Source organism: Piliocolobus tephrosceles, chromosome 4 (assembly GCF_002776525.5).
Source record: "Piliocolobus tephrosceles isolate RC106 chromosome 4, ASM277652v3, whole genome shotgun sequence".
Lineage (NCBI taxonomy): Eukaryota > Metazoa > Chordata > Mammalia > Primates > Cercopithecidae > Piliocolobus > Piliocolobus tephrosceles.
In genome coordinates this window covers 60,184,614-60,208,192 of record NC_045437.1, presented here as the reverse complement: position 1 = coordinate 60,208,192, position 23,579 = coordinate 60,184,614, and the positions used below count along the sequence as shown (strand labels likewise).

The window sequence follows — 23,579 nt, the reverse complement described above, 5'->3', positions numbered from 1 at the left end:
AGACTATATATCCGTGAAAAGTAAGTATGAAAATGCAGAACATAGATTTTTTTTCTTAAAGAAAATAAAGGGTGAATTTAATGGAATGATCATTTTCAAGGGGAAAGGCATATTTGTTGAATGCTTTTTGTGGGTACTCAACAACTCAACTTTTGGAGCACTCTCCATACAGTCTAATTAAGTTAATCTTGGTAATGATCCGTAGTGTTATCACCATCCCACGTGACAGTAATGGAAATGAGGCTCCTGGAGGTCCAGTGATTTTTCTGAATTTACCAAGGAAATACTTTGGGAAAGTGAAATTAAACCCAGGTTGGCAGGCTGGGAAATGTGTGCTCCTCCTAATCCTTCATCTTCTTCTCGTTCTCAGTGCTTCTCTGGAATTTTGCATAGAGAGAAGGGGACAGGTTCTTTTCACTTTTGATGTACAGACGTTATGAGAAAATAATCTTAAGACATTTACTAAACAGCTCAGTTACTAAAAATGTACATTAATTTTCCTGTATGATTTTTAAGAAGTGAGATTCCCAACGAATGGATTTAAAATGCAATTTTACATTCACCTACAATGAATGTGCAGATCTTTCCTAAAGATATAAGAAACCCACTGAAGTAAGCAAGAAAAACACTATTCCAGAATTGCAAAGGGTATCCCTAAAGAGTATGTGTGAATGCCATAAAAGATATACTATATCTAATATTATCAAGCCCTAATTGAAAACCACTGATTTCACCTACATAATTCCATGTCTCTCAAATTATGTGGTGTTTCTAGTGAACATAAACACATTTACAGTTAAGGAAAATTTAAAATATGTATCCGAAGATAAGTTTAATAGGTTTAAAAACCCAAAATCTGGCTGGGTGCTGTGGCTCATGCCTGTAATCCCAGCACTTTGGGAGGCTGAGGTGGGTGGATCACCTGAGTTCAGGAGTTCAAAACCAGCCTGGCCAACATAGTGAAACCCCGTCTCTACTAAAAATACAAAAATTAGCTGGGCATGGTGGCATATGCCTATAGTCCCAGCTACTTGGGAGGCTAAGGCAGGAGAATCGCTTGAATCTGGGAGGTGGAGGTTGAAGTTAGCCAAGATTGTGCCACTGCACTCCAGCCTGGGTGACAGAGCAAGACTCTGTCTCCAATAAATAAATAAATAAATAAATAAATAAATACACACACACACACACACCCAAAAACTTGTTCTTATTCTTTTTAAAATACAAAATAAAAAAAAAAAAAAAAAAAAATACACTTAACTGTAGGAAGCTTTCCTTTTCCTTTTCGATAGACACCTTTTGAAATATTAACTTGGTGAGATTCAGCCCTTTCCTACGTCTTTAAGAGTGCTAGCTAATATGTATTTTGCTTGTATATGCATAAGATTGTTTACATAATACCCAAGCAGCTGTTAATAATCAATCCTTCCTAGGATGTGTATGTCTATGTGTGTGTGTGTGTATGTATATATATATACATACACACACAAGGAGAAAGAGAGAGAGAGAGATGGAGTCTCTGTGTCACCCAGGCTGGAGTGCAATACTGCCATCTCGGCTCACTGCAACCTCCGCCTTCCAGGTTCAAACGATTCTCCTGCCCCAGCCTCCCAAGTAGCTGGCATTACAGGTGCTCACCACCATGCCCGGCTAATTTTTGTATTTTTAGTAGAGACGGGGTTTCACCATGTTGGTCAGGCTGGTCTCGATCTCCTGACCTCGTGATCCAACCACCTCAGCTTCCCAAAGTGCTGGAATTACAGGCATGAGCCACTGCATCCAGCCCTAGGATACATTTTGGATTTTGAAGTATAAGAATCGATTATCTTTTAAAATATTTTCAACTGAAAAGAGTTCTAGGCATAAGTGGTACTACAGGCAAGGTATGACGGAAATGCAACATTCTCAAAGCCACTGAGGAGAGCCAGCTGAAAGTTAGCAAATGAGTTAGTTGTTTCATCAAGAAATGGAAGTAGTCCGATTTGTTTGCTTCCAAATCAAACAATGCACTACCGTGCAAATTCTTGAAAGATACTTTTATCTTCCAATTGTATTTGGAATTTCTTCTTATTCTGATTCTGTTGAGCAGTGCAATCGGATTACACTAATATAATTGAATAAGGCTCTGTACAGAAAAACTATAAAAAACAATTGCCTACTGTTTTATTTCCTGAGTAAAAAATTTACCTTTTGATAAAATAAGTAGAAATGCTGAAAAGAGTATATTCAGGTTAGAAGTATACTCCCCCCGAACACCTCTTTCACATTTGTGGCCCCTATAGCCAGGGATCCCCAACCCCCAGACCACAGACTGCTTCCGGTTCATGGCCTGTCAGGAACCTGGTGGCACAGCAGGATGTGAGCAGCAGGCAAGTGAGCATGACCACCTGAGCTCTACCCCTGTCAGATCAGTGGGATTGTGAATCCTATTGTGAACTGTGCATGTAAGGCATCTAAGGTGTACACTCCTTATGAGAATCTAATGCCTGATGATCTGAGGTAGAACAGTTTCATCCCCAAACCAACCCCTCTCCCCACCATCCATGGAAAAATTGTCTTCCATGAAGCCAGTTCCTGGTGCCAAAAAGGTTGGGAACCACTGCCATATAGCTCCAAAAGTCAAGAATATGTGGCAGTTCTATTTAAATTTTTAAAATTGAATGTTTTTGGTTTTAAATATTGAATGGTTTTAAATATTCCTTGTAATACAAGATAATCACATCTTAAGCTACAATAGAGGGTAAAGGACAAAGATGATATTTGAAAAGTAGAAAGGAAATACAAGAGTTTTCAGTTAAATTGGAAGATTCTTTAAAAGTAAAACCTCAAACATTGTCTAAACCCTTAAATTATTCCTAAGATGAATTCAGTGTTGAATAAATTGATAAAATTCATTGCTTGACAAAGCTGCCTACATTTTTCATTGAATTGGGCAGTAGTGTGACTGATTTGGCGAAATCAGAACCCAGAGCGAGCATTCTATAAACTCACCTCTACTTTGACCCTTGAAGATCACAGGTTTTGACGCTGTTGAAATCTCTACTCTTTCAACACGTTCATTAAATGGCATTTAGAATTTCTTATAGTTCTGTTGTTGTTTCCACAATCTTAAACTGGATTTAGAAATATTTATAATATAAATGCAGGAGCTTTAACTTAGTAACTGTATTTCCTTTTTTTTTTTTTGCCAAAATTTGTTTGTCTACAACAAAGTCCAGTGAAATACAGTATTTGGTTAGGTTACTTCTTTACATAAAATTTTATCATTTGAATAGTTTTTACTTAACCTTCCTATTCTCTAGTCTCTATAATCTTTCAATGAAGATAACCAGTTACGAATATCTCCTATACTATATTAGGCCCACCAGAATGTGATTTCTTGGTGTAAAGTCATTTTCAAATGTCTTCCTAATTTCCATCATTTATATCTGAGTTATTTCCTCTTTTTCTTAATAGAGAAATGAATTGATATTCAAGTCAATAATTTTACTTGGTGACATAGTTATGTCACTAATGAAGGTAACCCATCCTCAGCTAGGAAAAAAATATGCATTTTCTAAAACTGCTGACTTTCACTTTGTTGTCAGTGACCTTAGAGTCCTGGTTCTATACTGTATAGGCTGTGTGATCTTACTTCAGTTGAGGGTAGAAGAGAAAAATTATATTGCAAAAGTGGGAAAGCAACACACTTAAAAGATTTTTCAGTAGAACTTGAGAGGACTTTTCCTTTTTCTTTTTACTGCAACTCCTCAAACACTAAACCTTCAAGTTGTTGCTTCTCTCCTTCTCTAAGCTTCAGTGCTCTCACTTGTTTCATGGAGATGATAAAAAACATCTGCGTCTCATCTCATCTATGGCATGGAGACATTGACAATAGATTCACACCTCACACAGTGTGGAAAGGGTGAAATGATGATGCAGAGAGAAAGTGTATCCCAGCACCTGCATGGTAACCACCCAACACAAGTTATTTGTTATTGTTTTAATTGGTTACAAATTATATTTTACAAATAACCTGCTCTGTCTGGAATAAATCCATTACCAATGAAAACTTTTAAATAGGAATTTCATAGATGATAGGTTATTCAATAAAGATCTACTGGCAATAAAACTATTTTCCAAAATAAAATACATAGATGTGTGTGTACCTGTGTGTGTACGTATACATTTTAAAAAAATGATTCTGTTCTCAGTAGCAGAAAAAAATCTTTCCACCACCTTAAACCCACATTTGATTCAAATACACTAATGATATGTAACCACTGTTCAAAGGAAAAGCTGACAGACATTAGGCTGTGGAATCCTGTAATGCTTGTGCTCAGCTTGGGCCTGGGTGTCAGGATAGGAATAGGAGATGCCAGACCTATTTGGTAGTAGTTGTAGTAGTCATTGCCTAACCTAGGCAGTCATCAGCTCATGGGATTTGGTGCTTTAAGCAAAGGTGTTAATTATTCCCCTCCTCCCTTTTAGTACCATTTCTTTTAAACTAACACCCATCCTTGGGCTTAACTAAGCAGAAAAGCAAACAGGGAAGAACCAGGTGGTTAAGGACCAGTGTCTCAAAGTAAATACTCTGTATTTGAGTCCAAAATGGATTCCAAACTCAGGTTAGATGTTTCTTCTTAATCATTTAGGAGCCAGTAAGACTCTCTAAACCTTCCTTCCTACTGTATTAAGCTCTTTCACTAAAGGACTAGGTTCTTTCAGGTGCTATCCTATTTGGAATTTAATTTGCACTAACATTTCTCCAAGAGCCATTACAGCACACCACATCGCAGTATCCCATTTAACTCCCAAACCGCAGAGAAGCTGGCTGCAGCATCAAACAACACTATTAAAAATACCACAAGGGAACCTTAGAGTGGGAATTTCAGGCACAAGTTACAGCCTAAGGACAAACAGCGGTTGTAAAGAGCTTGAATGATACTGGGATGGGGATTTAGGAGAATTTTCAGAGTCTGAAAAAACAGCCCTTAAGATTTTAGTGTTGGTTCCCGAGGCTGGTTCTCTGTGGTTGTATGGGTTAGTTAAAAGATTAGTGTAACTTTGTCTTTCTCCCTCTCCTCGATTTTTCTTTTTTGTCAACAGATTTGGTAGGAAGAGTGACTACAAGTGAGAATGGCTTAACAAATATTTCCAAGAGGAGGTTCCCATCACAAGGCCTTGCAAAGGAACAACAGATGCATTCGATTTTTTTAAACCTGAATATCTTTATTGTGCCGTCTAAGCACTTATTTGGAAATCTTAAGATGTAATCTTGATTCTGGGTGTTTGAAATGCAAGTGCAGAAGTTAGCCCAGCCAAGGCTACACAAGAGGCCCCAGGCATTTCAAATTTGACTGAATATTTTGGAAAGGGAGCAGACTTAATGGATTAGTCATTATATAGAGTCCTGTCATGTGGGAGGTCCAAATTCAGAGCCTTAGAGCTGGGAGGAATATGTTATAGTGTGGTGGTGGCAGCCTTAAAATAGGCAGTAGTGGTGGTGGAGGAGGAGAAGAAAGATGAGGAGAAGGATGGTTTTTCTGGGTAGAAGAACAGGAGGAAGAGAAGCCAGTACTTGCCTTTCAAGCTCTGCAGTAGAATCACTGCAAACTGAGCACAACAGCGGAAGAAATGGCCTCTGGCGTCCACTTGCTCATTTACTCTGATTGGCCAACATACTTCTGGAATCTTCTCAAAAGATCCATTCTGACAGACTTTTTATTTTCCCATAAAATTCCAGGAGCATGTGTAGACTGGACTTCTGGGCTTCCATTCTCATACAATGTTTCCTTCATATAAAATGCTTCAGTTTGGAATTTTACATTCAGTACTGATTATTTCATTAATACAGTGCATATTTCCCCTGTCCTGGGCCCTAGATTATAGGGACTAAAAACAGGGATAATGCTTCTTTTTAGTCATCAATGTAACCCAAGAGCTTTGGTTAGGGCCTGGCACATGGGAGAATACTCAAAAAAGTATTTGTTAAAAAAAAAATGTCTGAATTGTTCAGGGGTTTACCAGTAGGCAATAATCTATAATATCTGACCACAGTGGAAAGTTACCTCATTGTATGCGTAAGTTTGTAGGCTCAAATTGCAATTATAAATGGGAAATTGCAACTAAGGTAATTGGTGTCAGGAGGAAAAACAATTTTTTTTTAATCTACAGATGGCCTAAAATTGGGGCTAGAGAAGCTATAGCAAGCCATGTACAAACCCAGGCGATGAGAAAGCAGACATGATGGAGAGCAGAGAACTATCTCTAGAAAACAAAAAACAAAAACCAGACCAGATATATAAATAAACAAAGGGCAGAGTCCTGAGAAAGACACCATATTTACTACAAGCAAAAGATGAAGTTTCAGGTGCCTAGAACTGTGATGATTCCCAAAACTTCTAAACCCTAGTCCACTTGTGTCCATGTAAGAATGACATTTATTTCGATCTAGTTATTTTTGGTAACCGAGCTGATCCAGTGAGGATATTGCCATATGGTGATGAGGGATGTTTGTGAATTACTATGTGAAGAAAAGATGCCTACTCTGTGTCAGTAGCTTGGGAATCTGGAATCCTTTCCTGGAAGCCTCAGAGTGTTTCCAGGAAAAGTCACCAAATAGCTTTGATTCAAGGAAATGAAACTCTTCTGTCCTATACTGGCTGGTTGAAAATATGGTCACCTGAGTAATATGAGTTTGTTCAAAGTACTACATTACATCTCAGTGTTTCCTGCAATTGACTAACATGTAGAAACTGTGCTTGGCTTGGGTCTCACATTTCTCCGGTTGGTTTCTATCTGCTGCATGGAGCTCACTTCCTGGTAGTGACCATAGAAAGAGGCATTATCTTTTTCCAGTCACTAAAGACTATATGAAGTTCAACAATAACCTAATTTGTGAGCTCTCTGACAGGAGTGAAATTCCTCTTTATAATCACTGATGGTACTCTCTGTGTATGGCAGCAGAGTGACACATGCTTTCCTAGTGGAACTTACCCTCACTTTGCCTTGTGTTTGAGAGAGAGATGGTAGGAAAGCAGAGGTGAGGAATCACAGATGGGACAGAGTTGGACTGGGTGATGCTGCAGTGAGGAATGAGGGGGCATCATGAAGGGAGAATGATATAATTTTAGGGAACTGGAAATGAATAAGGTGAAGAGGGGGAGAAAAGAGAAGATTTAGACAAGGAATGGGAAACAAGACAAATATGGGAAGATGTGAGGGAAAAGACTGGAAAAAGAAGAGGCAGATATAAGGAAAGGAAAAAGGCAAGGGAATAGAGTAGAGAACATGAGAAAAGGAGAAGATCAGAGAAAACAAATGAACTGCGATAAAACTTGAGGGAGGCAGTAGAGTGTTGTTTACAGGGTATGGAATCTGAAATATAACTGCCAAGTTTTGAATCCTGGCTCCACAACTTTCTGGAATAATGACAATGGGACATATCCCTAAACTCTCTGACTCTCAGTTTCTTCTTCTGCAAAATGGGAATAATAATTTTACCTCCCTTATGTGATCATGCATGCCCAGTCTTAGCACAGTGTTTGGCATATAGAATTGTTATTATTGAAGTTAAAAGAGAGAAACAAAGCAAAGAAAATAGTAAAATGGAGGAAGTAGGAAAGAGAGATGTTCAGATAGTGGAAGGATGAAAAAGAATGAAATGCATTTCTGCTAATAATTTTAACCTTAGTTTTCCCACATTATAATCAAGATTTCCATGCCTACTATATTGTTTCTACCTGTTTTAATGACAGCTGGGAAAACATGTTGAATATGAACACACCTTTTTAAAAAGTATTTTTGTATTAAACTAGCCTGTAATAGTTTGCAAAATAGATGTTCACATTTCCTTAAGAGTTGAAATTATTCCCTAGAAATGAATGAGATCAAGGATACATGAAGCTAAACCGGTCATCCAAAAAACCGTTTGTTTATTTTCCCTTCCTCTTTACTATATTGACTAGGTCGTTTGATGGGATTAACTAAATTGACTGGTTATTTTGAAATGTGTTAACCCAACTGTACACATTAGGGAAAATAAGGCCCCTAGTGTTCTTGGTGGTGTTTCTTTCCAAGTTTCTCTCCACAACACAAACCACTTCCTTTTACTTGAAGTCATTTTGCTTTTCTCATTAGTCTCACAGGCCAGGGGCTGGTGTTGAGTGCTGAGGCAGCTCTCAGTTCAAGACCATAAAACAACACAACAAAATTGGCCCAAAACATAAAAGGAAAGCACCGTGGAGTTGTTCTTCTCCTCTCTGGAAAAGGAAAGTGGACGTTAGGGCAGATAAAGTATGAGAAAGAGATCAGAGATCTATTCTTGCGTGGGGGTGGGGAGGTTGAATGAATGAAACCACAGTCCAAGTCAAAGGGAAAGAAAATGGAAGGAACAAAAACAACAGAAAAACCCCTCCACCTCTCTTGACATTCATCACAACAACTCTCTGTGCACCTGGCATGGGGCTGCACAGTTGTCAGATCCCAGGCGTGACTCCCTAGTGTTTCCATGAGGCTGAATAAATAGTGTTCTCACAGACTCTCCAGTTGCAGCGGGTGAAAGGCCAACCTTCATTGACCACTATAAGGCTCTTCTTAAATGCTACTCTGACACACCAAAAGAAATGTTGTCCTTTTCACAAAAACATGTCCTTGTTCAGGACCATGTGAGTTATTTAGAATAATGGTCAATGAAACAAATATAGCAATGGCATCACTTCTCACATTTTCCTCATTCTGCTCAGAGGGCTGACAAAGTGGAGAAGATCATTCATCATCCACTTCTTTCGAGTTACTCCCTTCTGCCAAAGGGATTAAGAGACACATTTTCATCCCACTTTCTCAAATAGGAGAAAGTTTTCCATGCTGGTTTCTACTGTTCCGTGTTTTGCTCTTATATTGCACCCAAGAATCATTTCAAGATGTTCTGAGAAGAGATGTAAAAGAGTCAGCTGATCTTCCCTACTTCAGGTCTATTGAACACAGGTAAGTTGGCATGATAGTGCCCCAGAGCCACACACTAGTGCTGTGTGTGGTTATAACAAATAATTGCTATACTGGTGGGCAGGGTTTTTTTTTTTTTCTTTTTTTAATAAAGAGGCATAGACTATAATTTTTACAGCAATTTCATTAGGTTATGCTAGAGGTAGGTTTGGGAGAAGAGCCTGACTTGGCCTGAGGAAGGGGACTGGGCTTGAATTTTAGGTGTCCTCTAAAATGAGATAAAGTGAACCAGGCAATTATGAGAGAGGAGTGAGTTCTACACGGTGAGATGAGTACGAAGTGAATGAAATGAAGACAGTTGTGAAATATGGTGCACATGGGTGGAAGAAGTTTGCTGCTGAAAGAGTCAGGCAGCGGCTGGGCTGAAGAGGAGGTACAATACATATCTGGGTCGGACCTTTGGGTACCATACCAAAGAGATCTGATTTTATCATGGATGATGGGAAGGCATGAAAAGGTTTTAAGAAGAGTGACATTTGCAGATTAATTTTTCAACTAGATATATTTGCTGGCATCGTGGAAGGCCAGAGCTAAGAAGAGGTGCAACAGAGATAGATCATTTAACAAAGTGGTTCTCTTAATTTTAAAAATTATAGTAAGAAATACATTTTCATGGCAAAATGTTGGTGTGTGTTTGCATGTCTATGGGTGTATCGGGTGTATCAATAATTTTATAAAACTATATCTTTGATATTATAGATGTGGTTTTATACTCTTATGTTTTACTCATTTCTGTATCATATTTTTTAAATAAAATGCTAAATGCAACTGACAGTTTCAAAAACACTATTTCAGGCACTAGTACTGTAATTCAGGGGAGAGTTGGTGAGTGCCTGAACTAGGGAAGTATTAACGGGTTAGAGAAGAGAGCATGGATTTGATCAATAGTTATAAAATAAAATAAAAATGTATTCATTTCGGGCCGAGCACAGTGGCTCACACCTGTAATCCCTGCACTTTGGGAGGACGAGGCAGGTGGATCACTTGAGGCCAAGAATTCAAGACCAGCCTGGCCAACATAGTGAAACCCTGTCTCTACTAAAAATACAAAAATTAGCTGGGTGTGGTGGTGCACACCTGTAATACCAGCTACTCGGAAGGCTGAGGCACAAGAATCGCTTGAACCCAGGAGGTGGAGGTTACAGTGAGCTGAAATCTTGGCACTGCACTCCAGCCTGGGTGACAGAATGAGAAAACTGTTTCAAAAATAAATGTAGACAGACAGATAGATTTGGTAGAAGGGTTCATGACTTATAAGTTGGCTAAAGGTGTTTCACTAACTGAGACAGGAAGAATAGATTTGCAAAGAAATATGAGTCCAGCTCTGGACATACTGGATTTGAATGGCTGGATATCAATGGACATTGGGCTTTTGTGTGAATAAATTTGGAAATTGGGAAAGTGCCCATTCTGAGTAGAGACAGAGTTTTGGGACTCACCTTCATAAGATGGGAAATATAACTATGAGGTACATGAGAACATCTACAGAGTACATAGAGTGAGAAAATTAATCAAAAAGAACCTTCTAGAATACTGACATTTAAGAGGTAAAGTGGGGCAGGAAGACAGATCATGAAGAATAGTGAAAAGAAGTATTCAGAGCAGCAAGAAGAGTGTGGAACTATCTGGAACAAAACGGCTCCTAACAAAAACATGTAGAATACGTATTTACTGAGTAAATGAACAAAGAAAGAGTTTAAGAAGAAGAAGCCTCTAAGAACTAAGAAGACAATTAGGAGTTCATTGTTAACCATGGGAGGGCAGCTGGAACAGAGGTGTTGTGAGAAAGTCCTACTACAGTGGAATAGGGATGAGGAGGCAGAGCAACTTGACTGAAAAGAGATCAATAACTAAAGGATCAATAAAGAGTCGGCTGAACTTTGCTGTGGTTTGCTGTGTATTCTTTTTAAGATTGTGAGAGACATGAATGGGGAAAGAGCCAGAATAAAAGTAAAGATTAAAGATTAAAGATGTGAGAGATAGAAAGGAAAACAGATAAAGTAAGGACCTCAGGAAGCTGGGAGGAGAGAGGATCAAGAGCCACATACAGGGGATGACTTAGAGCAGGAGGGAGAAGGGAAACATCATCCGCTGAGACCAGAAGGGAGGAAGGGATTATGGATGTCAGTAAGAGATCTATAGATGACATCTATGGCAAGAGGATGTAGGAGTTGAGGAAGTTCATGCCTTGACCCAGACTTTCTTCAAAAAGCAACAAGTTATTTGCTGAAAGGAGATGAGGAACTGCTGGTTCAGGAGGCTTAAGAAGAGGGAGGAGAAGTTTGGAATTAGCATGAAGAGGACTGAGAGAGGGGCACAGCAGGAACTAAGTGTCAAGTGCTCTGAGGGTCCAATGAGGTGACTTTGTTGGAATTCCAGCTTGAAGTGATGTGGGATTATTTTTCCCAGGAGTTCAGGTAAGGAAGTGGAGAAGGCAGACTGTAAAACTGACAGAGCTGGGTTTTCCCAAAGTGAGTAAGGAGGACAGGATGGCAAGAGATTTGAGAGAGACTGGGCAGGCCAGAGTGAGAGGTTAGAAGACTCATTTGCTTAAAGGAGATTGAAATCCCTGCACTAGAGACTTGCCCGAAAAAAAATATATATATATTTCTTATTCTCTTTTGTGGCACCACTAAATTTGAGTCAAGGAGATGTAAGTAGAAGCATTATGTGGGATTTCTTAGAAGTCCCTTCTAACAGCAGTGGCTGTACTAGTCCTTCTTTTTTCCTCCATCTTGCTGCTGGCCACTTAGTTGTCATGGCTAGGGCTCTTATAGTCATTTCAAACCATGAAGACAAAGCCTATAATCTAGAAATGGTAAAAAAATTATCTGAGAAGCTTTGGGTCCTTGGTGACTTTACAGCAGCCACAGCAGCCCTGGACTGCTCAATCTGAATTTCTGGAAAAAGAAATCAACTTCTGTTTTGATTGAAGCACAATTTTTAAAAATTGGAATAAAATATTATATATCTATGGTATGCAACATGTTTTGGCATATACAGCGAAATTTTCAGGACTCATTCACCAAACCATATTTTAGCTAAAAGAGAATATATACATAGCAACTAGAGAACTAATAGAGATTTCTTAGAACAGAAAGCTATCCTTCTACCATGTAATGCCTACGCAGGGCACATACTTTATAGTAAGCAAAAAGCTTTGATCTTTGCAGGAGATTATAGACTGCTTTTGATTTGGGTGGAGAAGAAACAAAAGTCAAAGCTTGGATTTCTTCATTAATTCAAAAAGAACAACAAAAAAGGCAAAATAAAGCCACATGGATGCCGTTTTTTCCTGTAAGGTCAAGCAAAGACTTCTTTACACTTTTTGTGAGAAAATGTATTGAAATTAATGACATTAATACCCAGGATGGTACATTTCCATTGTTTCACAATTTTTTTTTTTTTTTTCTTTCTGAAGGGTTAGAATTTCCACCAGTCAGCATAAATTGGTTAAAACTGAAGCCTAGTAAATCACTTGTATTGCATTGTTTTCAAAGTGACTAAACAGCTGTAGTTTTCAAGGTCAGCCAAATCATTTGCCAGGGTCACACATGTTTCACATGTCAAGTAACGTATATGGGTTCAATTCCATCCAGGAGCCTAAGGAAAAAGACATTTGCAAACAAGTGATCCGAAGACATTTTTCCAAACAGGTGCTATGGTTACTGGGATAAGAGTTACTATTGTAAACCACTGGAGTTTATGACTAAGTTTCCAATCATTCAAAAAGAATATTCATTTCAAATCATAATGTCCAAACCAAGAGGACCAGCTTCTGATCATAATGACATTCAATAAGTATTCAATGGGGACAGAAATTAATATTGTATAATTGTTATTATTACCATAATGACATTGTTCATGTGCAAGTGAGAAGAATGTATATGGGGTATCAAAATAAAAGAAAACCAAATCAAAATAATCAAAATAAAACCAAACACATAATCAAGATGGAACCTAGTTAAACAGTTGAAGAGAGGGGACTTAAACAAGACTTGGCTAATACTTTTCCCTCCAATTCTTGCTCCAGGCAACATTGCATAGAAACAAAAGACATGACTGCCATATGCCAATAACTTCCTTAACAAGCTGGAGTAATTGGTATCATGGAGCCAGACTGATGGAACAAAGAAAGGATGACCTCAGGATTTAAAGAGTTTAGGGACAGAAAAACATTTTAAAAATTCGGTTTAATTCAGAGCATAGTTAGAGATGTCTGGCTCCAACTGAGAGAAGGAAAGGGGTATTGATTTGCATGAGTGGCTCCCCATTGGGCTCTTCTAACTCAAAAGAGATAATTGGCCTTGAATAGTAGCTCTTATATTGAATTTATATTGAGTTCTCTTAATGTTCTTGGTATGTGCTCTTCAAAGCCCATGACCACTCCCTGATCTTGTTTATATTTGCTAGTGCTAATGATCTTTCATGGGTCAGACATGCTGAATGAAGACAGTTGCCTTCTGATCATTTAACTCCTCTCTGCCGGCTTCAAGGTTGGCTTCCATATTTTAGCAAGCAAAATAATAGGCATCTCCAAGTCACAGTATGCAGACAGGAATAGACAAATACCCACTCTAGCTAAGTATGGGCTGCAGTCAAGCTGGAAAAGGTCTCTCAGCTCTGAGTCACTTATACAATCGAGTCCCTGAACATGTTTCTGTCCCTAATATTTTGTTGCTCTGGGCAACCATCAAGTCCACATGAAGACTTCTGCCAACTGGAGAGGATGACTAGATAGGAGCGCAAGAATTTTCTTTTAACTCTTTGTTGAAAACTCAAAATAGCAAATGGTGTCAAGGATATCCCCTAAACATCCAGATTGGGAAAAGTGGAATTCACACATTGCCTTGGTATCTTTTATTCACTTCTTAGGGAAATATGACTAAAGAAAATAAAGGCAATTCATATCAGAGGCATGCCTTTTTTTTTTTTAATAATAAAAAAATATTAGGAAAAAGCTAGTTAGATTCTTAGATACTATTTAATCCAATATCATCATTTTACAGAACACAACCCAGGTTAAATTACTGACCAAAAATTACACAGAGAGCTAGGCAGTGCTGGGATTATACCCCTGGTCTCAAAACCCTGAGGTCATTGCCCTTTCCTGGACTTTCAGAAGCCAGGTGCCAGAGGCTAAGTGAAGAAATCTTAAGAAATCACAAGTGATCACCTCTCTTTTGTAATAGCAAACGGTTCTAGTTGAATAGGGCTGCTTTGCTGGGATACTGGAATCTATCCTAAAGCTCTGGAGTAGTAATCACCCATTAACACCCCCAGTATAGAAAGTGTGACTATGGCACATTAAACTAAAGCATCTAAAGAGTGTTCAAGGCCCAACAAAAACACCATGTTTGCTGGAAGCCTTCATTGCTTATTATTCTAATTTGGTCTTTGCCTCTTTGGAATTCTTGTGATACTCTGTGGTACAGTCCTGAGACTACTTAAGATTTTTTGCCCTGGCTGGAGTGCTGTGATCATAGCTCACTGCAGCCTAGACCTCTTGGACTCAAGCAACCCTGTGTAACTCAGCTCCCCCAGTAGCTAGGACTACAGGCATGTGCCACCACGCCCAGCTAACATTTGTTTTTTTTTTTTTTTTTTTTTTTTTTTGTAGAGAAAAGGTTTCACCATGTTGCCCAGGCTGGTCTGAAACTCCTAGGCTCAAGTGATCCTCCTGCCTCGGTCTCCTAAAGTGCTGTGATTAGAGGTGTGAGCCACCACACCTAGCCAGTTTCTTTTGCATATGTACAACTATATTGTGTCAAGTCCCTGAGGGTAGGACTACATCTTATTCATTTTTGTTTTCTTGAAACCCAGAGCACAGAATTAAACAAGAATTAAACATATTTTGGTTGATTTTATTTTCTCTAGAGGTATGGTGACAACTTACTTATCCAGATTAATTATCCAGGAATTTATACTATTCAAAATCAGTAAGTATAGGTGAAAAGAACCCAGAAAAGTCAAGTAAACGCTTGTAGGATCTTGCTCACTTTATGCATCTCATATCCTAAAGGTCTACCTCAGAGATGAATTTCCCTCAACCCTCACCTTTATTTTGAATTAATTTGCCTTTATTTTATGCTCAATGCAATAGCTTAGTAATCAGGTTTGCCAAGGAAAAAGCAGCAGCAGCTCACAAAAGACGCCAATAAAGCCAACCTTGGTAACATCATGAACTGACCACTAGACAATATGTGACAGCAGATGAGAACTTAAAGTGCAGCCAGATTTGCTGCATGTTACTGTAGGGGCAAAAAAAAGTCCTCATTTAGATCTTTAGCTCCTAAGTGCATTTGTGAATGAGAGGGAAGTACAAAAGCAGATGTTCACGATGACCGGAACCAGCAAAAATGATTTAATTACATCCAGTGCACTCCTTTAAGAGGTTAAGAATAGCATAACACCTTTCAGAGATTTTCATGAATATTCAATATATGGAACATTTTCTCTTAAACGAAATGTAGGAAATCTAAGCATGGAGATAAACTAGCCTTAAATTCAACTTTAGAATCTAGGTTTTAACCTATGTTGATCCTACATATAATACTAACGATTATAAATTTTCACACGTTGTCAGAAGCATTTTACACCTACTCAGTAAAATCATATGATTAGCGGTTACAAAATCCTATACATGAGTCCTCCTTATATTTTTTGTAACTATCTCTTGCTTTTTATTCTGGCTATCCAGCTCTCTAGCGTACAACCTTTATTACACCTTATGATTGAATATTGCTGTTGTCTTTGAGTTGGTTTCAAAACCTCGGATTTTTTTTTTTGTTTTACTTCACTAGCTGCATTAAAAAAGAAGTTTCCAGGTGATTATTATTATCTTCTGTAGAAACAGGATCTCACTGTGCTGCCCAGGCTGGTCTGGAACTCTTGGCCTCAAGTGATCCTCTGGCCTTGACCTTCTAAAGTGCTGAGATTACAGGTATGAGGCACCGCACTTGTCCCCCAGGTGATTCTAAGGAACAGACAAATTTGTGAACCACTATCCCTAAGTGCTTCGCACACCATTCATTTCACTCTTAATTATATCCTTCAATGGAACTAACTCCCTTAGTGGCAGGCATAATATGCCTGTGATTTCTGAGCTTAGATGCTCTTTAAAAATAGTTGTGTTTAGCCGGGTGTGGTTGCTCCTGCCTGTAATCCCAGCACTTGGGAGGCCTAGGTGGGTGGATCACAAGATCAGGAGTTCGAGACCAGCCCGACCAACATGGTGAAACACCGTCTCTACTAAAAACACAAAAATTAGCCAGGCATGGTGACATGTGCCTGTAATCCCAGCTACTCAGGAGGCTGAGGCAGGAGAATCACTTGAACCTGGGAGGTGGAGGCTGCAGTGAACCAAGTTCGCGCCATTGCACTCCAGCCTGGCGACAGAGAGAGACTCCATCCCATCTCCCACCGCCCAACCAAAAAAGTTTTCTCATATTCATTGTGCTAGCCCAAAGTATCTGAGACAGGTCTCAATCAGTTTAGAAAGTGTATTTTGCCAAAGTTAAGGATGCACCTGTGACACAGTCTCGGGTGGTCCTGACGACATGTGCCCACGGTGGTCAGGCTACAGCTTGTTGTTATACATTTTAGGAAGAAATAATACATCCATCAATACATGTAAAATTTATACTGGTTCTATCTGGAAAGTGGGAAAACTTGAAGTTGGGGGAGGGCTTCGAGGTGATAGGTAGATTTCAACGTATTCTGATTAGCAATTGGTTGAAAGAGTTATTATCGGTAGAAAGGAATGTCTGCGTTAACATAAGGGGTTGTGGAGACCAAAGGTTTTTCAGGCAGATGAAGCATCCAGGTAGCAGGCTTCCAAGAAAAGAGATCCTAAATGTTTCTTATCAGACTTAAGGTCTGTGTTGATGTTAATGCTGGAGGGGTAAAATAAGGCATGTCTGACTTCCCTTCGCAGCCTAAATCAGTCTTTCAGGTTAAATTTTAGAGTGCTCTGGTCAAGGAGGAAGTCCATTCAGGTGAGGGGGCAAGCGTGCTTCAAATTTTATTTTTAGTTTACAACTTAGCGAAAAGTACGTCCTCTCAATTTCCATTTTCCCCCTGTATTTATTTAACAACTATTTTCCAGCTCCTTCTATATCTTGCTTTGTATCTCCAGCAAAGAGATGCTAAAGTTTTCTCTTGGTCTTCTTTTCAGAGGTGCCGTTTGATGATTACGCACAAAGAGACAAAGATAGTGAGTAGGGGTAGACTTGTTAGCTTAACTTTCTCTTTGTAGAGAAGCACCTAAGGTGATCTGTCACATGGATGAATCTGCCCTTCTTTGAAGATCTGATTTGAAAGCAGATTGGACTACATTTTGCACAAAGGCATTTTAAACATGCAGGTGTGAATGCCTCAAACAACAATACTTTGAACTTTTACAGAACCTTTCATCCAGTGATACCAAAACAATTCAGTTTATTAAAGCCTGAGGAAGCTGGGGACAAAACATCCAATTGATCTATATATGGACATTTATTGCATTAACTTGGTTGGTGATTCGTTTCGAGTCTCCCAACACTGGGACATATAAGCAGAGAAAATTGTACGATTTCTGCAAGCTATCTCTCCAAATTGTAATGTTTTCAATTTTCAGCTCCTCAAGAAGAGCCAATCCCTCTCTTTTCACATTTATGCTGAAAGAGTTACCAGTTCACATTTATGTTCAGAACCTAATAAATTCTTTTTTCTGCCTTAATTTGACCAATCATTGCCTTTTATTTCACATTCTAAAGAAGCCCATTGGACAAATAAATAAAAATGGACTTCACCTGTAGTGAGGGAGAACTATTATCCAATCATTTTTGCATTTTAAAAATTAAATACTTCAAAATTGGCTGGGTGTGATGGCCCACACATGTAATCCCAGCACTTTGGGGGGCCAAGGCAGGAGAATCACTTGAGCCCAGGAGTGCAAGACTAACCTGGGCAACATAGTGAGATCCTGTCTCTCAAAATAAAAAATAAAAAATTAGCCAGGTGTGGTGGTGCAGTGGTATGTGCCTGTAGTCCCAGGTAGACAGGAGGATGATGTGGGAGGATTGCTTGAGCCCATGAGGTCGAGGCTGCAGTGAGCTGTGATTGTGCCACTGCAATCTAGCCTGAGCAAAAAGTGAGACCATGTATCAAAAAAAAAAAAAAAATTATAATTAAATCTTATTTTTAATCTAAGAGCACAGATTTAATTTGCCCTGAATATACACTCTCATTTATCTAATTGATTTTTTTTTTCTTTGAGACAGAGTCCTGCTCTGTTGCCCAGGCTGGAGTACAGTGGCATGATCTCAGCTCACTGCAACCTCTGCCTCCCGGGTTCAAGCCATTCTCGTGCTTCAGCTTCCCAAGTAGCTGGGGTTACAGGCGTGTGCCACCATGCCTCCATGCCTGGCTACTTTCTTTTTTTTTTTTTTTTTCAGTAGAGACGGGGGTTTCACCATGTTGCCTAGGCTGGTCTTGAACTCCGGGCCTCAATCAATCCACCCTCCTTGGCCAGCCAAAGTGCTGGGATTATAGGTGTGAGTCACTGTGCCTGACCAATCTAAATGATTTTTAAATGAACAATCTTTTTTTTTTGTAGTTTTTTTAATTTTTTAGTTTTTTGAGACAGAGTTTTACTTTTTGCCTAGGCTAAAGTGCAATGGCACGATCTTGGCTTACCCCAACTTCTTTTTTTTTTTTTTTTTATTATACTTTAAGTTCTAGGGTACATGTGCATAACGTGCAGGTTTGTTACATATGTATACATGTGCCATGTTGGTGTGCTACACCCATCAACTCGTCCGCACCCATCAATTCATCATTTATATCAGGTATAATTCCCCAATGCAATCCCTCCCCCCTCCCCCCTCCCCATGATAGGCCCCATTGTGTGATGTTCCCCTTCCCGAGTCCAAGTGAGCTCATTGTTCAGTTCCCACCTATGAGTGAGAACATGCGGTGTTTGGTTTTCTCTTCTTGTGATAGTATGCTAAGAATGATGGTTTCCAGCTGCATCCATGTCCCTACAAAGGACGCAAACTCATCCTTTTTTATGGCTGCATAGTATTCCATGGTGTATATGTGCCACATTTTCTTAATCCAGTCTGTCACTGATGGACATTTGGGTTGATTCCAAGTCTTTGCTATTGTGAATAGTGCCGCAATAAACATACGTGTGCATGTGTCTTTGTAGTAGCATAATTTATAATCCTTTGGGTATATACCCAGTAGTGGGATGGCTGGGTCATATGGTACATCTAGTTCTAGGTCCTTGAGGAATCGCCATACTGTTTTCCATAATGGTTGAACTAGTTTACAATCCCACCAACAGTGTAAAAGTGTTCCTATTTCTCCACATCCTCTCCAACACCTGTTGTTTCCTGATTTTTTAATGATTGCCATTCTAACTGGTGTGAGATGGTATCTCATTGTGGTTTTGATTTGCATTTCTCTGATGGCCAGTGATGATGAGCATTTTTTCATGTGTCTGTTGGCTGTATGAATGTCTTCTTTTGAGAAATGTCTGTTCATATCCTTTCCCCACTTTTTGATGGGGTTGTTTGTTTTTTTCTTGTATATTTGTTTGAGTTCTTTGTAGATTCTGGAAATTAGCCCTTTGTCAGATGAGTAGATTGCAAAAATTTTCTCCCATTCTGTAGGTTGCCTGTTCACTCTGATGGTAGTTTCTTTTGCTGTGCAGAAGCTCTTTAGTTTAATTAGATCCCATTTGTCAATTTTGGCTTTTGCTGCCGTTGCTTTTGGTGTTTTAGACATGAAGTCCTTGCCCATGCCTATGTCCTGAATGGTACTACCTAGATTTTCTTCTAGGGTTTTTATGGTATTAGGTCTAACATTTAAGTCTCTAATCCATCTTGAATTAATCTTCGTATAAGGAGTAAGGAAAGGATCCAGTTTCAGCTTTCTACTTATGGCTAGCCAATTTTCCCAGCACCATTTATTAAATAGGGAATCCTTTCCCCATTTCTTGTTTTTCTCAGGTTTGTCAAATATCAGATGGTTGTAGATGTGTGGCATTATTTCTGAAGGCTCCGTTCTGTTCCATTGGTCTATATCTCTGTTTTGGTACCAGTACCATGCTGTTTTGGTTACTGTAGCCTTGTAGTATAGTTTGAAGTCAGGTAGCGTGACGCCTCCGGCTTTGTCCTTTTGACTTAGGATTGTCTTGGCAATACGGGCTCTTTTTTGGTTCCATATGAACTTTAAAGCAGTTTTTTCCAATTCGGTGAAGAAACTCATTGGTAGCTTGATGGGGATGGCATTGAATCTATAAATAACCTTGGGCAGTATGGCCATTTTCACGATATTGATTCTTCCTATCCATGAGCATGGTATGTTCTTCCATTTGTTTGTGTCCTCTTTGATTTCACTGAGCAGTGGTTTGTAGTTCTCCTTGAAGAGGTCCTTTACATCCCTTGTAAGTTGGATTCCTAGGTATTTTATTCTCTTTGAAGCAATTGTGAATGGAAGTTCATTCCTGATTTGGCTCTCTGCTTGTCTGTTACTGGTGTATAAGAATGCTTGTGATTTTTGCACATTAATTTTGTATCCTGAGACTTTGCTGAAGTTGCTTATCAGCTTAAGAAGATTTTGGGCTGAGACGATGGGGTTTTCTAAATACACAATCATGTCATCTGCAAACAGGGACAATTTGACTTCCTCTTTTCCTAACTGAATACCCTTGATTTCTTTCTCTTGCCTGATTGCCCTAGCCAGAACTTCCAACACTATGTTGAATAGGAGTGGTGAGAGAGGGCATCCCTGTCTTGTGCCAGTTTTCAAAGGGAACTTTTCCAGTTTTTGCCCATTCAGTATGATATTAGCTGTGGGTTTGTCATAAATAGCTCTTATTATTTTGAGGTACGTTCCATCAATACCGAATTTGTTGAGCGTTTTTAGCATGAAGGGCTGTTGAATTTTGTCAAAAGCCTTTTCTGCATCTATTGAGATAATCATGTGGTTCTTGTCTTTGGTTCTGTTGATATGCTGGATTACGTTGATTGATTTGCGAATGTTGAACCAGCCTTGCATCCCAGGGATGAAGCCCACTTGATCATGGTGGATAAGCTTTTTGATGTGCTGCTGAATCCGGTTTGCCAGTATTTTATTGAGGATTTTTGCATCGATGTTCATCAGGGAGATTGGTCTAAAATTCTCTTTTTTTGTTGTGTCTCTGCCAGGCTTTGGTATCAGGATGATGTTGGCCTCATAAAATGAGTTAGGGAGGATTCCCTCTTTTTCTATTGATTGGAATAGTTTCAGAAGGAATGGTACCAGCTCCTCCTTGTACCTCTGGTAGAATTCAGCTGTGAATCCATCTGGTCCTGGGCTTTTTTTGGTGGGCAGGCTATTAATTGTTGCCTCAATTTCAGAGGCTGCTATTGGTCTATTCAGGGATTCAACTTCTTCCTGGTTTAGTCTTGGAAGAGTGTACGTGTCCAGGAAATTATCCATTTCTTCTAGATTTTCTAGTTGATTTGCGTAGAGGTGTTTATAGTATTCTCTGATGGTAGTTTGTATTTCTGTGGGGTCGGTGGTGATATCCCCTTTATCATTTTTTATTGCGTCTATTTGATTCCTCTCTCTTTTCTTCTTTATTAGCCTTGCTAGCGGTCTGTCAATTTTGTTAATCTTTTCAAAAAACCAACTCCTGGATTCATTGATTTTTTGGAGGGTTTTTTGTGTCTCTATCTCCTTCAGTTCTGCTCTGATCTTAGTTATTTCTTGCCTTCTGCTAGCTTTTGAATGTGTTTGCTCTTGCCTCTCTAGTTCTTTTAATTGTGATGTTAGAGTGTCAATTTTAGATCTTTCCTGCTTTCTCTTGTGGGCACTTAGTGCTATAAATTTCCCTCTACACACTGCTTTAAATGTGTCCCAGAGATTCTGGTATGTTGTATCTTTGTTCTCATTGGTTTCAAAGAACATCTTTATTTCTGCTTTCATTTCGTTATGTACCCAGTAGTCATTCAGGAGCAGGTTGTTCAGTTTCCATGTAGTTGAGCGGTTTTGATTGAGTTTCTTAGTCCTGAGTTCTAGTTTGATTGCACTGTGGTCTGAGAGACAGTTTGTTATAATTTCTGTTCTTTTACATTTGCTGAGGAGTGCTTTACTTCCAATTATGTGGTCAATTTTGGAATAAGTGTGATGTGGTGCTGAGAAGAATGTATATTCTGTTGACTTGGGGTGGAGAGTTCTATAGATGTCTATTAGGTCCGCTTGGTGCAGAGATGAGTTCAATTCCTGGATATCCTTGTTAACTTTCTGTCTCGTTGATCTGTCTAATGTTGACAGTGGAGTGTTGAAGTCTCCCATTATTATTGTATGGGAGTCTAAGTCTCTTTGTAAGTCTCTAAGGACTTGCTTTATGAATCTGGGTGCTCCTGTATTAGGTGCATATATATTTAGGATAGTTAGCTCTTCCTGTTGGATTGATCCCTTTACCATTATGTAATGGCCTTCTTTGTCTCTTTTGATCTTTGATGGTTTAAAGTCTGTTTTATCAGAGACTAGGATTGCAACCCCTGCTTTTTTTTGTTCTCCATTTGCTTGGTAGATCTTCCTCCATCCCTTTATTTTGAGCCTATGTATGTCTCTGCATGTGAGATGGGTCTCCTGAAGACAGCAGACTGATGGGTCTTGACTCTTTATCCAGTTTGCCAGTCTGTGTCTTTTAATTGGAGCATTTAGTCCATTTACATTTAAGGTTAATATTGTTATGTGTGAACTTGATCCTGCCATTATGATATTAACTGGTTATTTTGCTCATTAGTTGATGCAGTTTCTTCCTAGGCTCGATGGTCTTTACATTTTGGCATGTTTTTGCAATGGCTGGTACCGGTTGTTCCTTTCCATGTTTAGGGCTTCCTTCAGGGTCTCTTGTAAGGCAGGCCTGGTGGTGACAAAATCTCTAAGCATTTGCTTATCTGTAAAGAATTTTATTTCTCCTTCACTTATGAAACTTAGTTTGGCTGGATATGAAATTCTGGGTTTAAAATTCTTTTCTTTAAGAACGTTGAATATTGGCCCCCACTCTCTTCTGGCTTGTAGAGTTTCTGCCGAGAGATCTGCTGTCAGTCTGATGGGCTTCCCTTTGTGGGTAACCCGACCTTTCTCTCTGGCTGCCCTTAAGATTTTTTCCTTCATTTCAACTTTGGTGAATCTGGCAATTATGTGTCTTGGAGTTGCTCTTCTGGAGGAGTATCTTTGTGGCGTTCTCTGTATTTCCTGAATTTGAATGTTGGCCTGCCCTGCTAGGTTGGGGAAGTTCTCCTGGATGATATCCTGTAGAGTGTTTTCCAATTTGGTTCCATTTTCCCCCTCACTTTCAGGCACCCCAATCAGACGTAGATTTGGTCTTTTTACATAATCCCATACTTCTTGCAGGCTTTGTTCATTTCTTTTTCTTCTTTTTTCTTTTGGTTTCTCTTCTCGCTTCATTTCATTCATTTGATCCTCCATCGCTGATACTCTTTCTTCCAGTTGATCGAGTCGGTTACTGAAGCTTGTGCATTTGTCACGTATTTCTCGTGTCATGGTTTTCATCTCTGTCATTTCGTTTATGACCTTCTCTGCATTAATTA

At 39.1% G+C, this 23,579-nt stretch overlaps 1 protein-coding gene across 7 annotated transcripts in view; it reads right to left on the bottom strand.

Moving 5' to 3' along the window:
* The window catches only part of PDE4D (phosphodiesterase 4D), a 1,617,209-nt gene that overhangs the window by 172,354 nt on the left and 1,421,276 nt on the right, over nt 1-23,579 (bottom strand). Inside the window, exon 8 of one of the 7 annotated variants that reach the window (XM_026456091.1) lies at nt 10,170-12,585. The exons of 5 other annotated variants lie outside the window; for them this stretch is intronic. In XM_026456091.1, the coding sequence (XP_026311876.1) occupies nt 12,542-12,585 (44 nt within the window). In that variant the 3' untranslated portion in view covers nt 10,170-12,541. Of the gene's footprint in view, nt 1-10,169; nt 12,586-23,579 lie in introns of those variants that run through there. One more of the 7 variants, XM_026456098.1, reaches the window with a different exon arrangement.